This window comes from Gavialis gangeticus, unplaced genomic scaffold, assembly GCF_001723915.1.
Source record: "Gavialis gangeticus isolate Ggan-Ray unplaced genomic scaffold, GavGan_comp1, whole genome shotgun sequence".
NCBI lineage: Eukaryota > Metazoa > Chordata > Crocodylia > Gavialidae > Gavialis > Gavialis gangeticus.
Window position 1 is genome coordinate 5,363,617 of NW_017729013.1, and position 17,747 is coordinate 5,381,363.

General features: G+C 48.3%; 1 protein-coding gene across 2 annotated transcripts in view; it reads right to left on the bottom strand.

The window, feature by feature from the left end:
- CLIP2 (CAP-Gly domain containing linker protein 2) overlaps positions 1-17,747 on the bottom strand; it is a 150,195-nt gene that overhangs the window by 122,831 nt on the left and 9,617 nt on the right. For both annotated transcript variants that reach the window (XM_019511410.1, XM_019511411.1), the window contains exon 2: positions 1,270-1,492. In XM_019511410.1, coding sequence (XP_019366955.1) covers positions 1,270-1,381 — 112 coding nt within the window. In that variant the 5' untranslated portion in view covers positions 1,382-1,492. The remainder of the gene's footprint in view (positions 1-1,269; positions 1,493-17,747) is intronic.

The window sequence follows — 17,747 nt, forward strand, 5'->3', positions numbered from 1 at the left end:
GCTCAGGTCCCTTCCGACCCTAGAAGGTATGAAACTATGAACTTTACCATGGCAAAGCAGATCTTTGTCTGTGAAGGCCCTGCACACATTTCCATGGCAGGATGATGATGCCTCTCAGCTATGCCGAGTTCAATGCACCCTTGTACCCCAAGATACTCTTTTCCAAAGAGACAGAAGATAATTGCAGCTACAGAATGCTCTAGGAGCTAGACAGTCTCCAATTTTAAAATAAAGCTCTCAAGGAAGCAAAAAGGTTGAAGTGGAGCAGTACTAAACCATGCAGTGGAAAACTCACTATAGCAAGAAGATTGTCAACAGAGGGCGTGGCAGCCCCTACAGAGCCCTCCTCCGTCTCACGCATGTCTGGGGTTTCTCTCAAATTTTGATTCCATTGTTTTAAAATGGAAGCAGCTTTCATCTCTCCATCATTTGGCTTAATTTGCTTAACAACCAAAAGTGGCAATCAAGGAAAGAAACAAAACACAAACTGCAAGTTGAAGGCCTCAGTGAAGGTTTTCCATATACAATACACTGACCCTGGTCATTCTAATCGGTACATCTTTTATGGAGTACGGATGTCTAAAACATATGTAGGGCACAACAATGACTCTGCCAAAAACAGTGGCATTGACTCAAGATTATCACAAAAACCCTAGCCTTCTCCAGAAGGCAAGGGTCAGAAAGCTTCCCACCCCGGGTACTGCAAGCACACACTTGCATTACTACAAGCTAAAGGCATCAGTCCTGTAAATCAGCATTGAATCGTGTGCAAGCAGTGCTTTTACTTGTCCAGCCAGCATTTCTTCAAACATATCCTCACATCTTGTCAAACTGCATTGCAATCATTGAAGCCACTGCATGATGCTCCGATTAAAAACATACCATTGGCTTTAAATCTGTAAGCTCCACAGAGAGAAAAAGAGCTATTTATCCCGTGTTCCCAAGTGCTTTAGCCAGATGCAATCGCTAAATTAATCCTGCTCACACACCTGCAGCAGGACAGGACTGGGACTGTTTCTTCAGCTCTTAGCATTATAAGTTTTAATTAAACTATGGGGTTTTTTCCCCAGGCATCAGCAACAGGTCCCGTCTGCTTTGCAGATCAGTTCCTAGAGGGCAACACAAGGCCCTCACTCCATTTGTTTTTGATAAGTATCCAGGGTAAACCTCCTAGGTCAACATGAGAAACAGGAGTGAGGGATTTTAAAGGCATTTTTTTACCAAAACTTCCTCATGTTTGGGTCACCTCCCACCAAATCTAGTTCTTACCTTCCTTAGAGCTGGTGGTGACAGCAGCTGTAACTGTCCCGGAAGTCCGTCCCACCGGGCTGGAGTGCTTCCCTGCCCTGCCAGGGATTTTAAGTCCACTTGGCTTCAGCATTTTTGTCTTGTTCTGTATTTCAGGCAAGCAGCTACCAAGAGATGGAGGATTTTCCCAGCGTCACCAGGTCAGGCTTCTAGATGATGGACCCCTTCTTCCATCTTCACAGACCTGGAGAGAAGAGAAGCACAAAAATTCAGAAACAGTACTGCCTGGGAAGGGGACTCGTACGGTCAAGCCTCGGGCTGGGGTTTTGGAAACCAAACCCATTCCCACCTCCGTGACCCAAGCAATCGCAGTCTAGCAAATCTGGTGCTTCTTGTAAGAGGAGGACAAAATCCAGACAGACCAAGGAAACATTACATTCTCCAGATCAGGAACCAAACCTTACCTTCAGCCCATACAGCATTTAGCACGATGGGGACCTGGTCTCGGCTGAGGCCTTCCTGTACTATCAGACAGTGAGTACACGGACATTAGTAAGGGGTGTGGATCCAAAAAACTCCCAAGCCAAGTTTACATGAGGTCAGTGGTGCTAAACTTTTGTGTCCTGCAGTCTGGTTGAGCAGCATGGGGCTGCCACCTTGGCCCCACATGGCCAAGTCCCGCACACCCCATCTAGCATGCAAGGCTACAATATCTGCTCGTGGGTCTAGACATTTGGCAGCTGGGGAATGGCAATGAATGTTGCCTCTGTACCCTCACTGCTAAATTTCCAGACCTGCAGGGAGCCCAGCAGACAGGAGGACACAGCTCTGTGGGCCAGATGTGGCCCGCAGGCCAGGGATTCAGCACCCCTGAACGAAGTCAATCAATGTCTTCATGCATCTTAAAAATTCAGAATTAACCTGTCACCAGTCCACCCAGTTCCACAGTGGGAAAACTGCCTTGGTCTGCACTGGAGGAGGATGAGGCCTGGAGAGCAAAATGAATGATGTCCCACTGATCGCTTAGCAAAACACTCTGCTGCCCAGCTGCAAAGTGCCACCTAAAGATTCCCAAAATTTAAGCCACGGGAAGACAACACAAGACTGCTGCAGACTTAGTCTATGGCTGCAGTAGAAGGGGTCTAGTGCATCAGTGCCCAGGTATTGACAGCATAGCTAGAAAGCTTCAGAGACACAGGCCACAACACAATTCAGTACAGCCCTGGCTTCCACCAGTGCTGAGCCCTACTGACAGAGGTCAACGGCCTGGCACCTCCAAGTCAGGCCCTACGCATCTTTATACAACTAAAAACCTTTGCAGAGGAACAGAGTCAATTTGGTCTCCTGGACGCGTCACAAGACTTCAAACAACGAGCTTCTGAAATCTAGTTTTGCTATTCATTTACTGTAGGCATCAGTCAAGTCACCCCATTGTGGGGTGGGGGGGGGGTGAATCTCCAATACCCAAGTGGAAGATAATTCCAGCCTCTATTCCTCACCCATATGACACTGTGGATTCATTATAGCCTGCTCAGCTCTTTGAACAAAGCGTTTTAGGACACAGCTGAAATTTAAAAAGAAAGGAAATGACTTAGTGACTCATACAAGGCAGGATATTCCTCATAGATGGAGCCCCACAACCTAAAACAGCAATGAGGCCAAGGACTGACAATGAGCAGAAGAGGGAAAAGTCGTAGACAAAGAGGACCACGGACAGGTCCAAATGGGCAAGTGGAACCGGACGGTGCCGAAGCTGCCGACAGACGACGAGGCCGGTGACATGAGCCTGCTTCTTAGGGCAGGTCTAGAAGTAGACCGCAGACCCTGCACTCAGTAGAGCTAATGGAGGTAAGGATTTACAGATGTCAGAGAGGGAATTGCACCAGCCAAGACAGGAAGCGATTAAGACATGAGTAAGGAGTCCAGCTCAGGCTGGGTCAACATGAGGAAGAAGTCTGGCCACGCTCCAGGCAAAGGAGCAAGCAGAGATTGAGGAGGAGGTGATGGGGGGGGGGAAAGAATCAGAAAGGCAGAGGGAATTCCAAAATTTTAGGCCTTATCACAGTCCAAGATGTTCAGAGTATAGTTTTAGCAGAGACCCAACACAGCAGCATAACGAACCAAGAGCGAAGATTGGGGGTGGGTGGGAAGAGGGGAAATGAGTGTGAAATCCTGACCCCATAAAAATCAACAGCAAAGGTTGCTTGCTCAGCATGGCAGAGCTTTGTGAACAGACCATCTTCCACACACACCCCTAGGAGAAATCCTGCCCCCCTGGAAGCATCACGAGTTGCAGACGGTCATCTCTGAAAAATAAAACCGAGTGATCAGAGGCAGGAAAAATCAGAACACTTATGACAACGAGTGGCTTAGACACAGATCACAAAAAACCCCCAAAATAGCTAGAGCTGCAGCTTCTGCGGGTTCAGAAACAGAACGGGATAAAAGCAACGCGCTCCTCTGCCCACTGCCACTTGCACGCCATGGAGCGCTCCTTCAGGATTAGCGGCAGGAAAGGGAGCCTGCTGCAGCTGGACCCGTTCGGAAACTAGGCCACTCGATTTGTAAGCCTGTTTATGAAAAGGTAGAGATCCTGAGAGAGAAAAACCCCCTCCAAGGTCAACACGGAGCCAGATGCCAAGCAAAGCTGCGAGGATCTTCTATCCATGCACTCTGCTCATGCGAGCCTTAGCTGACAACCTGAAGTCTACCTGCCACAGAGAGAGAGGACCATGGTCTCTAGTCTACCAGGAAAAAGGGAGGGGGCTACATGCCAGAACATAGCAACGGGGGAATCCCAGCAGACCACCCAGTCCCACCTTTAAAGCCAGACTGGGCTTGGTGCTATATTTCCCGCCACTCCAGTCTAATCTCACAGCAACACGGTTTCTAGCACATCTCTTGGGAGACGGACAACTCATTGCAACAGACCTCGGTGCTGAGAATCATAAAAAATTAGGGTTGGAAGGACCTCAGGAGGTCACCCAGTCCAACCTCAGCGTTTCATTTCTTCATGCTGCATGTTCATTTCTTGTCGTCACGCCCCCACTACATGGTCTCGATCTTGTTTTCCGGCTACAAAATGCAAGGCTGCATCTGGGGAGGTAGGTGTGGCATAGCCGATACTTAGGGCTGTGCGAAGCTTCGGACAGAGCTTTGGATCCAGAGAAGCTTTGGACACTGCAGGGTATGAAGCAGCACATCTGGGTCCAAGCACTGGCCTTGTCCGGCTTCCTGAAGTGGTTCGGAGCTGAGATCCAGCCATAGGGTATAATGGGGAAACAATAAGATATTTACAACTTTGTGGTTTTTTGTCCAATTAGGATGAAAATTTTCAGGGGCGGTAGCCTGAAGCCTACCAAGTTTCAAGACCATCGGTGCAGGGGTTTGGGGGGAACTGCCCCTCAAGCTGCGGACAAGCACAACTCGTGCCATGGGTGACACTGCGTGTGTTCAGGCGCAGCGGGGTGAAAGCTGCAGGGATGGTAGCCCCTGCTGTGACGCCTGCCAACTGTTGAAGAGATCGGTGCAGGGGAAGTCTGGGGTCCTGCACCCCTAGCTGCTGACAGGATCGCTGCCGACTCACACAGGCCTACTAGTACCGACTCTTTCAGATGAAAAAGATAGCAGAAAGGCTCTTGAAAATCCACCTTCAGGAGTCAGGCTCACAGGACGGTGAAAGGAAGAGAGGTGGGCTGCCGGTCTTAGTAGAAGCAAGTACCAGCCTCATAATCCAGCCCTCTGCAGCAACAGCCCAGCTAACTGTACCAAGATAATAATAATTCACTCAATGAATTTAGCCTCCTCTTTTGTTTTACTTCTCATCCACGTCTCAATGCATTGTTTAACATGAGGAAGTGTACTGCAAATCAGCATATTTCAGACCGTGGGGTTTGCCGTTAAATTATTCACTTCAAATGCCTTCAATTAGTCAGCATTCCTGCTGTATAATTGGCCACATGAGGTCACGTGACAGTTTCTGCTCCCTGCTAGCATGACTAATTTATTTATTTTATAAACAGGAGGAGGGAAACCAAAGTGACTACATCTGCCAAAAGTGCTTGTGCCTTTGCAAAAACAGGCCGGCTTTCAAATTGCCCATGCTCATGAGCAGATGAAAATACCAAGGCCTGCACATTCCACTACACAGCAAGTCAGTGGGGTTTTTATTTGGAAAGAAACAGTGACCACAAATGCCATTTTGCAGTATTCACCCAGGGCAGAAATTGCACAAGATGCATCAGATCCCAGGAACGCCGGATCAGAACCGGGCATCTCGTTTCCTGTAGCGACCGTCATACGATGATGCAGGAAACCAGCTACAAGCAGACGGTGTTAACTGGGCTCATTCTGATCCCCAATACCTACAGAATGACCTGAGCCCTGAAGCAAGGAGGGGAACCCTGCCAAAATTAACACGGAGGCTGCTTCCCTACATCAAGCAAGCCACAGGTGGAGGCACCAACGTAAACTCCAGAGCAAACCGAGTGGGAGGATGACATCCCTGGTTTTGCTTGGGATGCATCAGTGGATGCACGCCAGTGTTTGGTTTGCTTTGCAGGCCACGGCATCCCATTAGTGCCTCACCTTCACCTTGTGGTCAATCAAGACCCCCAGGTCTCTTTCAGTCATGGTGCTAGCGAGTGGAGCACTGCCGAGCCTAAGTGTGATGCTGGTTTTTCCTCCCAAGGTGGAGCACCCTGCACTTCTCTACATTGAATGCCATCATTTCCACAATGATTTTCAAGAGCTCATCTCCGCCTTTTAAACACCAATATAAGGGTCTGGATCTGCCTGTTGGGTGCTGAGCTCTTAAGTATGTGGCCAGAACTCAGAAAATGCTTACCGAGTGCCGAGCACACCTGAAAAATCTGCTCTCTTATTTAGGCACCCAAGTAAAGCCCGACTGAAGATCGACTCCAACAGTGGGCACTGCACACTAAGTGCCTGAAAATCTGGCACCACATTTGACAGATAGAAATATGCAAGTAATTTCCTCCCTCTTTTTCCAACTCCTGATAGCATTTACATAGGCGTTGGTACTTAGCCTTCCAGTACAGCCCATGAAAAAGATCAGGAGGAGAATGCCACTGACCTTAAAACCCCTGTGTGGGCAACACTGGGCCTGCCAGTTGAGATTCCCTTGCTTTGATTTTTCTTCTTTCAAGATGATACAGACTACAAGGATTTTGTAAGTCTCAGCTAGATTCTTCCCCCAAGCTTTTCATACCAAGATCAATGGTCCTGTGTGTTCCCACAACTGAGAAAAAAAGACATCCCAGGAATGCATGATATGACAGCCCTTTTACAATGCCAGAAATATAGTTTTCTTGTCTTTTCAGCCACAGAAAAGGGGACCAATGAATCTGTGTTACCTACGCACATTTGCAGGTGTAGAAATAGGAAATAGCCACTTGCTAAATGCAGATGTAGCCCCAGAAACAACGCACCCAAGCAAGTAATGTAACGACAGAATTGCTAGGAAAGCATTTGAGAAGCCCCAGTGAAAAGGATGTAGAAATGATTTGCTCTCACTTCTGACTATACAGCAAATATTGTTTTCATGAGTCAAATGCAGAGAGAGCTGGGAAGAACCAGGAGGTCAGAAGTGGGGTTAGAAATGGAAAGTGCGCCAGCTTTGTGTACAAAGGTCTGCTGCAGACCACAGACCAGCTCTGTTGTCTTCAGGAAGCACGATGACTTGCCTCAGTACCTACCTGGACGGGCTTCCCATTCATGATGATTAGCAAAACTCAGATCCCCAACAACCAAATCAACTGGGGAGTTCCACGAAGTTCTGGGCGTGCGAGAGAGAAGGGGACAATACAACCCCAGGTTTGTACACAGGAAGTGTCAGGGGCATGTGTGTTGGTAGTCCAAATCTCTCAGAGCATGTCACAGATTCACAGACATTTGGGGCTGGAAGGGACCTCGTGAGATCAGATCCAGCCCCCCTGCTCTAGGCAGGAAAGACTGCTAGGGTCAGATAACCCCAGCACGGTGTGCATCCAGTCTCCTTTTGAAAATCTCCAGGATAGGAGCCTGCACCAATCCCACTGGGAGTCTATTCCAGAGTCTGCTCTTACAAACTGGGAGGAAGTTTTTTCCTTATATCTAGTCTGAAACCTTTTTCTAGGAGTTTATGACCGTTGCTCCAGGTTTTCCCCTGGGGAGCTGTGGTGGATAGTTGTTTGCCTAGCCCCTGATATATTTGCAAGCTGCCACCAAATCCCCCCAAAGTCTTCTCTTTTCTAGGCAGACCAGCCCTCTGTCAGCCTTTCCTCGTATGGCTTGCTCTTCAGCCCTATAATCGTTATGGTCAATTAGGACCCCCAGGTCCCTTTCGGACACGGTGCTAGCTAGCAAAGCACCACCAAGCCTGTAAGTTTGTCGCAGATTTTTCCTTCCCAGATGGAGCACTTGACACTTCCCAGTGTCAAACAGCGTCCGCTTCTGGTCCACCCATCTAACTAGTCCGTCTAGGTCCGCCTGGATCGTCAGCCTACCCTGACGCATTGCCACACTTCCCAAAGCTTCGTGTCATCGGTGAACTTTGCCACTGTGCTTTTCACCCCCACATCCATATCATTGATGTAGATGTTGAAAAGCACCAGCCCAAGTACCAAGTCCTGGGGGACCCCACTGGCTACCTTCCAGCAGGTAGGCACAGAACTGGCCATTGGTACTCTCTGGGTCTGACCCCACATCCAGTTTCTCACCCATCTGACCACTGAATTGTTGAGCCCACAGTTCCCTAGTTTTACCTTGAGAGCCTCAAGGGACACCAAGTTGGGCCCAGCTGCTGAAGCAAGCTCACGTGTGGCCATGCAGCAATGCAGCTTCAAAGGCACTAGCACAGTTGAAAAAGAAGAAGAAAAGAAAGAAAAAGAGTTTGGAAAAAAAGGCCTGCTGCTTTGCTACTGAAACAAGTAACTCCACATGCAGCAATGGGAAATGCAGTTTGTGCATTCTTCCTAAGCTTACAGGGAGCAAATACAACTCCAAATACTGGCAGATCACCTATCTGGACAAACTCATTGCAGGAAAGTCCTCAATTGCAAATCCATCTCTAGGGACCATGACATCGATAGTGAGCTGTACTAACACACTGGTTTTGCTTGCTGGAGGAGGGAGAAAGCCTCCCCAGGGACGACTTCTTTAAGTTTTATAGTCCAAAGCAGATCCATCTAAATACAGGAACAATGGGCACTTCACCCACACTTTGGTTAGGACAACAAAGACACTTTAAAAGCAGTGCTCGCTACACCAAAGACACTCAAGGGTAGGGGGTCTCAAACTGTGTTAAGTCTTGTGTAGCCCCATGGGCTACACAAGACATTGGGGGGGGTGGTATGTGGGAGAAATTATGTAATGGCATATTTAATTTTCATTATGATAATATTTGGCATTGAAGGGGTATAAAATATAAAATGTATGCTGGTAGGGGTACGCGGGCATCTGGTACATCTAGAAGGGGTATACAATAAGAAAAGTTTGGGAACCTCTGCGCCTAAGCTTCTCGTGCACGAAGCCCCCATGCCTGGAGTTGCATCATATAACACCAAATATCAGAAGGCTCCAGGTAAGCTAGAGACATGTTCAAATCCCTCACCCACTTTAAGTTGACAGTCACCAATTTTGCCCCATGTACTTTGCAGTTCACTCAGCCCAGCCTTTGCCAACAGTCAGTCTCAGTTTTGCAGGCCCCGGATGAATGCCACAGCATTTGGGTTTGCAGTGATGCACTAGAAAGTGCAACTTAAAAAACGAACAGATTTCTTTCCCTGCAATTCCTTTAGTAGAAGCTGCAGCTTTTGTTATAGCTTTTTGTGTGCCATTAGACCGCACGGCTGCAGCTGCAGCAGGGCTAAATTCAACAGCTCAGATGCAAAACTATTTTGACAGTGTTGCTTTAACTTTGGGTAATGTATTGAAAGCCACATGCCTTAAAAATGCAGCATCATTCACGTAAGAAGCAAAAAGAGCAGCAGAGTGGACAAAGGCACGAAGGCAGTTGGAGACAGAAACTCTGCTGGCTGTTGGTTAGCTTGGAGAGAGAGAGAAAGGGCGCAGATAAGTTTACAGCTAAAAAAAAAAATTACTGCACTGAATAAGACTGTGGGGGGTGAAAGCAATGCACATGAATGACTCCATTTTATTAGCCGGTGGTCTGCTCTCCTCCTCTGCTCAACTAGTGTGTAGCTCCTGTGAACAATGCAGCCATTTAGCTTGGCTTCCTGGCTGATATAATAACGGGTTCTTGGGAGAGATCCCACCACGAGAAGCCAGACCCTTTGAACATCCTTGGGTCACGTTTTCTCAGCCTAAGGGAGATGGGAACAGATTAATTGGATCAGTCATTCCCAGAAGAATGAAAAACAAATAGTTTTTCATTAAGATCCAGCGTGGTATCCAGTAACTCATGGATTCTGTTGGGTGATGGATTAGACTTAGGGAAACTTCTTAAAAGCACTCTAGACTAGAGCCCAAGTCTCAACGAAAGGGAAATGCAAAGACCCAAGATGAGATTTCTCCCTGAAGTCAGCTTTGACAAGGAAACTTGCACATTTGAAAACGTGAATCCTGCCTTTGCTAAAGAGGTGAGGGGCTTGAACAAATCTTGTCCTAGTCCCGAAATCGTTCCTCCACTCAGGCCAAAACAAGGCAAGTCTTGCAGTAGTCCAAGCCTACAACTAAGGACATCCATTTGACTGGAGATTTGGAGAGGGGCTTAAGACAGGGCTTCATAATGTGGGGAGATGGAAAGGCTGGCTGAGTTTCTTTTGAGAAGCCATTTAATCCTGCGGAGACTTTATTGAGTAATCAGTTACTTAAAGCCTTGGACAAGTGTCTTTATTATTTTCAATCCAACCAAGTAATTTCTGGTGGTCCTAAAGTTCTTGCAGCCTCAGAAAGGAAACAAAGAGAGACCCTAAAAAAGTTGGATGTACAACATCAGGACTCAGACCACTTGGGGACATGGGAGGGCTCAGAAAACTGCCTCCTGGATGCTCCTCCTGATCTTACTGCTGGGAAGAAGTCAGAGATTTATGAGGCTTTCATCAATCACACCACTTATGAAATATGGATGCCAAAATTAATGACTTACACCAGGGACATTATTTATTGCTAATTCCAGTATTACATTATCATCACACAATGCTTCAAGGACCTAAAGTCTTTAAAAATAATAATTTTAAAAAGATCTTTGAATGAAAAGTCAAGTGGTCTTTACTCAGCATTTCCCTTTAAACAAGGTCTTATGGGAAAAAGATTCTGGGTCTTTTTATACCCATGAGTAATGCTTAATGAAACACTGCAAGTTGAAAAACAGAATCTGTTTTTCTAAATAGTAATGAAAATAGGGGTGTGAATGGGGAGAGAGAGAGAAATGGAGCCAGGAAGTAAAGCAAGCCCAAAGCCCAGAATCATCTGAAAATAACTGATATAAATTATCAGATTTAAGTAAATGAAGAGGCTTGATCTCTTGCAGAATACATGGAATGAAAATTACTCCAATCTTTTCACTGGCTTTTGACCCACTGCTTTTCCCTAGTGAAGAAACCAAAGGCACTAGCATGGCATTTAATTTATACCACATTTATACGATGCCTTTACTCCTAGAGCCAGTCTCTTATTGATGCTATTTCTGCAGGTCCTCGAAAGGGTGCCAGAGAAATGCAGATCACGGGGCAGGCACCTGATGATATGACAATTAATGGTAAGACACCCAGCAACTTCCAGAAAAGACTGGAAATAAACTCCTTGCCAGGCCACAGAGCGCACACAAATTTTCAGTTCAGCAGAATAAATGAGTCATATAAAAACAGCAGCCTGACATCAATAAGAACTGGGGACCCGTGGTATGCTGCCCACCCAACCACAGGCTATAGGCAAACAGGAAAATATTTTGCCACCAAGTCTGCACAGCAGAGCAGAGCAAACCCTGCTGTCCCTCCGTATCGGAGCTGCTGTCGGTGGAAGCGCCGCCTTGCATGGAACAAGGGCTGGCGGGCTCAGCCTACAGCGCCAAAGCAGCTTCACGCCCCAACTCTGCCGCGTGGACGCAAGGCTCAAGCAGTTCAGTCCTTCATGAGGAAGAGACAGGAAATGAAGCCAGTCAAAGCAAAGATGAGCTGATACAGCTGAATTGCAGCTTTCCTTGTATTAAGAGAAAAAGCGAATGCTGAAAACAGGGGGCAACTTTATCTCGCTGCCGATTTAATTCTTTAAGTGGTTCCAGCATATCCGCAGGGCTCAGAAATTCACCTTCTAGATTAGAGACTCTGGCTTCCAATCGCTTGTCAGAGATGCAGTAGCCATCTTTAACACCTGTCAGATCAGGATTAAGCCCTCAGATTTAAATCAGTGCTTAGGTGGGGGGAAGACCTTCCTCCTTCATTAAGGCAGGGAGCCCACACCAAGAATTCCCCCTGCTCCCCCATGATAAATGAAGCAGCAGCAGGCTCCTTCATCGTTAGTTCAACAGCAACAACTGGTGGGTCTGGTTTGTGAGAAGGGGAATACCATATGCCCCCCCGAAGTCCACAGCACAGCTTGTCCAACAAGCTGGCCCTCCCTGGCGAGGAGCAAGAAAGTTGACTTGGTCACGGCATTGTTGGCCTTTCCACACGTGTGGAAGAGGGTCCCTTTCTAAAACGTTCACGTTTAAGCTACAATTTGTCCACGCTCAGTAACAATGGAGGAATCATGCAACGGGAAATCCTAGATGAATTCTTAAAAGTGATGCATTTGCTCAGGAGAATCGCCGAGTTACCCAGTTATCCAATAAACTATTAGGAAGACAAAAGAAAACACTATCAGAGGAAGAATACAAGAATGGGACTACATATAAATTACATTGCCTCAATATGGAACATAGGACAAAAGGGAAATAAACACAAAGTAAACTTAGGCAAGTCATCCTAAATTAAAGGGGGACTAATTATGGGCCTGCAGTTGACCTGAACTACCAGTGGTGGCAAAATACTTACTGAAGACTGAAGCAAGAGGTCCTTAGACAGCACTCAAGTAAACACTGCAAAACAATTCTGTGCTAATAAAAGACCAAAACCATCCCCCATCCCTGGGAAAAGTCCAGAGGAAGGTCCCAGAAAAGCCACGAGTTTCCATTCCTTGATCTCATCTCAGAGATGAGTTCTTGCCTCCAGAATGAGAGGGGGGACTTGGCACCACAAGGCCATTTTCCACATGGGACAGCAATCGAGCAAGTGCTCCCAGAGATTTCAAGGGTCCTGCCCTACAGCTGCTAGAGAGACAGTAGGCAGGCAACTAAGTAGGCCATTCAGAGCAGGACACCTTAGACCTAATCAAGTGACTACTGAAACCCAGAGAGATTTCATGGGCTTGAAGAGGTCCTTGATGAAGCCCAAGTTTTTCCAAGCAAGGAAACAGAAGGAAAAAAATAGGCTGGGTTCAAAACTTTTTATGAAAAATACTGAATGTTTATCCTCAACAACTTTTTATAGTAATCGACTGGGGGCAGGACACAAGCGGGACAGCAAAACAGGCATGCCTACTGCAGTTTATCCCATATTCCTTTACATAAAACTACTGCTGTATACAGTTCTGTGCCACAAGTGCCCGGGACAGGCTGCATGGTTCATGCAACAGGACTTGTACTTCGAGCACTTCCTGCCATTTGACAGCATGATTTAGCACAGCATTAAAATTCACTCTGGCACCTAATCAGTCATTCACTTGAGCTCCAGTTTATGGATGTGGCTCAAATTGTGCACTTCTGCAGTCCAACCTCTGCCTCTGGTTGTGGAATAAAGACCAGGAACGAGGTCTTTTTTTTTTGCCCCCCCCAGGAAAACTCCTTTGAGAGAAAGCCCCATTTTGTGGCGTGCAATTCAAAGGTCAGTGCAAGAGAATGGGCTGCAAGTGGGGCAAGGGGAAAAGATGAAAAGAGTCGTGGTCTCTCTTCTTCCCTTTGCCTATTTGAGATAAGTTCTCCATGTAGGAGAGTATTTCCTCTCTGGAATTGGTTTTTACCTTCTGTTTGACCTCCCCAGGTCTCCTCCAAAGCCACTGGAGTTGCACTGGTTGTACCCCAGCACAGAATTTGGCCAAAAGAGAAGGGATCCAGGCAGGGTAAAGTAGGGATACGCTGCGAGGTAACCAGGGCAGAAACGATTCACCTTTACACAGCAAGCTACCATGTGCCCAGGTTTGCCCCGCAAGTCAGAAGTGCTGGGGTTTATAGTTAGCATACGTCTACAGTATGGGGGGCTGGGCACATGCCTAAGGAAACGCTCGTGTTGGCACACACCAAACCTGAAAATGTGGCAGTAAAGCCATTCCCGGGGTGCCCCCGTAGGTTTTCCTACCGGTAGTGCTATTCTGGGGAGTAGCACGAATGCAATGGGCACGGCATGCCCTCTGCAGCACACCCATGTGCGGGCATAGACATGCCCATAAAGCCCCCTGCAACCTAAGGAAACAGCCTGCTCCCACTGACCGCCTGATCCCCCAAAGCATGCAGCAGGGTTGAACGTGGGTCTTTGTAAGAGGTCAAGCTGTATTTCAAGCACAGTCCTGGCAGCAGGGACATCTGGGTTCTGCTTCCTCATGGGGCCTATACCGTATCTGTGCCACCAGCGGAGAAATGGGGCGAGAGTGGAAACCCAAGGCTAAGTCAGAGTGTCTGGGGTCACCAGAGGAGCCCAGCGGCTGTTGTTACTGAACCTCAGACGAGGCACTAATTACACTGCAGGCATTCTGCTTTCTCGCTGCCCCCGGTCCCGTGGCAGCTTCCCAGTGCCTGGGGCCCACATTCCCAGCACTCCTCCTCCTCTTGGGTGACTCGCTCGCATTAAGTTTCCCCACACAAGAAGCTGACCCGCTGCCACGGTTCATGCGGCTCCTGAACGCTGCGCTCTCGAGTTTCCCAACAAGACCTGTGATTTCCCCCGACCGCAGCCGACACTGGCACAAGTGTGTAACTCCCACCAGTAACAGCGGTGGAGACAGGAAGGCCGGGAACACGCACAGTGTTTGCTTTTTGGCCAAAAAGCATTAGTCACAGAGAGCTTCCTCCTTAAGCCTACGCACCACCAGCACGGAGGCACCGTAGCAAGGAGTAACCCAGAGGTCTGGGCAGCCCCCAAAGCAATTCGCCTACAGGTCACTAGTTCATATCCTGCCCTGGTCACGGGCAGTCACTACCAGCTAGGCAAGAAGCAAGTAGATTGGCTTGTTACACCTTGCAGGAAAGCATCCTACTGTCACGGGTACCTGGTCCTCTCTTTGCCTGCTGACATTTCACCCACTTCTCACAGGTATTAATGCTGCATAAGCTACAACAGCATCCTTGCAGGTTGTGTTACTCAAGACCAGTGGTCACAGTATCTAAGGGATGGCACAGAGAGGTGTCACTGGCAGGCAGGCAGCAAAGTGGGATGGAAACTTAACTCCACTTGGCTGTGCTCTGTCCAAGAAGCTCCTGACCCTGCGCTCTGCGGAGGCCCGGCTGGCCAGGTAGTACGGGGAAGGTTGCAAGTGCTCTGGCATAGGGCTGTTGAACCAGCTCTGGATCCTTCAACCAGAGCAGCTCTGCTGCCCAGCCTCCTTTAAGAGCACTTTTATTCTCCATGCTCTTCCCTAGGAGTCAGGGCAGAGTCACCCTAGGGAAGAGCACCGTGCTCCAGGCAGTCCAGCAGCACTTGTGTCCCCGGCCACTGCTTTCCTCTTACAATGTCTGCCACTTATGGGCATCTTGCTTAACGAATCAGGTTTTTATTAACATCAAAATCTTAAACCAAAACCTACACCTACAAGCTCTCCCTCCACCAGCTACTGGAATCAACCCACCTCCGTTCTCACTGCCCACTTGGGGATGCGCTCGTTACACAGCAAGGTTGCAAGATTTTTGTAACAGAAGAGTAAAACGCAGCGTAACTGCCGCTGCCGAGCTCTCTCCGACTCACAAGCCTCCCTCTCCATCTCAAAACATCTGCTTTGGAGTCACCCCAGAATCCTCATCCCTATCAAAGGTTACAGGGGTGGGCGGACGAGAACGGGATGGGATTCAACACCGACAAGTGCAAGGTGCTGCACCTGGGGAGGAACAACTGGCACCATACCTACAGGCTGGGGAACTCCTCTCTCATCAGTGCAGAGGCAGAAAAGGATCTTGGAGTCATTGTTGATGCCAAGAGGAACATGGGCCGGCAGTGTGGGGACGCGGTCAGGAAGGCCAACTGTACCTTGTCATGCATCCACAGATGCATCTCGAGCAGGTCCAGAGAGGTGATCCTCCCCCTCTATGCGGCACTGGTCAGGCCGCAGCTGGAGTACTGCGTCCGGTTCTGGGCACCGCACTTCAGGAGGGACGTGGACAACACGGAGAGGGTCCAGAGAAGGGCCACCCGCATGATCAGGGGGCAGCAGGGCAGGCCCTACAAGGAAAGGCTATGGGACCTGAACCTGTTCAGCCTCCACAAGAGAAGGCTGAGGGGGGATCTTGTGGCCTGTTACAAACTAGTCAGAGGGGACCAGCAGGCACTGGGGGAGTCCCTGTTCCCCCGAGCACTGCCAGGAGTGACCAGGAATAACGGTCACAAGCTGGTAGAGGGTAAATTCAGGCTAGACATCAGGAGGCGCTACTTCACGGTGAGGGCAGCTAGGATCTGGGACCAACTTCCAAGCAAAGTGGTGCTGGCTCCTACCCTGGGGGTCTTTAAGAGGAGGATGGACGAACACACTGCCGGGGTCGTTTGACCCCAGGACTCTTTCCTGCCACGGCCGGGGGTCGGACTTGATGATCTGCTCGGGTTCCTTCCGACCCGACCAACTATGAAACATGCCCACTTGACCAGCTGGAAAGCAGAGACTCAAAGTCTAGCAACTTGCTCAAGGCCACACAGTGCCTTATTATTTTAGCTCTCTTGGCACGTAACTATTAGCTAAAAGCTAAGGAGCGGCTAACTCGGTAGCTGACTTCAGTTGCTAGAGTAGCCTTTGCGTAGGGAGGCGCACCACACACTCCAAGGCACCATGTTACATGTGTAAAATGCTCGATATTCAGACCATGAAGCTAAAGAAAAGTTCACTGAATACATCCCATGACATAGCTGCCTCCCAAGCCATTCCAAAAGAGGCCGCCTTTTCTGGTGGGGGGGGGGGCAGGGGGGGTATATTAACACATTCAGATTGTCTCAGCATCTTGGGGACCACGCTTGCAGGTCATGAATGGAAATGGGAATGCATGAGGGACAGAAACGTTTTGTTTCTTTCTACAGGCAGCTGCTTCTTCATGCCTGTCAGACCCAAAGAATTACTGAAAACTTTCCAGCTCTAATTGGCGCGCACAAAACTTTTCAGAGCACGAGGCAAGAACAGGAGGGCGGGGGTCAGCTCAAAGAGCGGGTCACCCAGAGAAAGGCTCTGTCCGGACTCGCGCCAAAAACTGGCCCGTTGGCTTGGCTTGGCTGCTTGTCCGCACCCCTCCTCCACTACCTCCCGGGGCTGTGCTGTAAGGGAAATTGCCCTGGTATTTCTCCCATGAGAGGCATGGCAGGAAGTGCTGCCAAGGAGCTAACAATCTCAAAATAACTTAAGACAGCTAAAAATATATATATTCAGGGGGAAATCCCAGGTAAGCAGGTTACCAATATGAACAGAGTCTTCACCGCAGCCCTGTGAGGTATCCATTTGATAAATAACTTTATTATTAGTATCAACTTAAACCCAGAGTTTTGGGGCAATGAATACAGATTCATTTGTGTTGCTCATTTACAAGCACTGCTGGTGGGAGTCTCAGAAGCACAAGGGACATGAATAATCCCCAGTTCTGTTACAGCATTTCTCCACAAGCCTAAAGTGCTTTGTAAAGGAAGTCAGTGTCACAATGCCCATTTTATGGATAGGGACATTGAGGCAGTGAGACAGGAAGCGACTTGCTGAGGATTACCCAGCAGCTCAGTGGCAGAGTTGGGCAGTATTCGAATTACACTTTGGCTCCTGGGGGGTCGGCAAAAAACATTAAGCCAGTTAATTAACCAACAAGTCCGCTTACATGAAGGAGCAATCCGACTGGAGACTCCCCCAAGTTAAGATTTTCAAATCTTACAGGAGGGCTTTGGTTTCTTATTGGGGAAGGAGAGGCTCAGCTCCCCCCAAGCTCCCCCTTAATTCACACCCTGGAACAGAGAAGAGAACCCAATTTCCTGAGTCTCAGGTAACAGTGCTCCAGTCCCTGGGCTGCACCAAGAAATACCCACCAAGAGTCGATGGGAATTTGGTGACCTCATGCCTTTTTTTTTTTTTTTTTTTTTGGTTAAAAAGGGGATTTGAAAATATTTTACTCTATAGGAAGAACGGGCCAATAAGTCCCTTTTGCACACAGGGAAACAGAAGTGATTTTGCGCATAGCCACCATGGAAGTTAAGTGTCAGAAATGAGATCCGTAAAACTCACAACCCTTTTAAAAGAGAGTAACAAACATCAATTCTGCCAGTGTTTCAGAGCTCCCT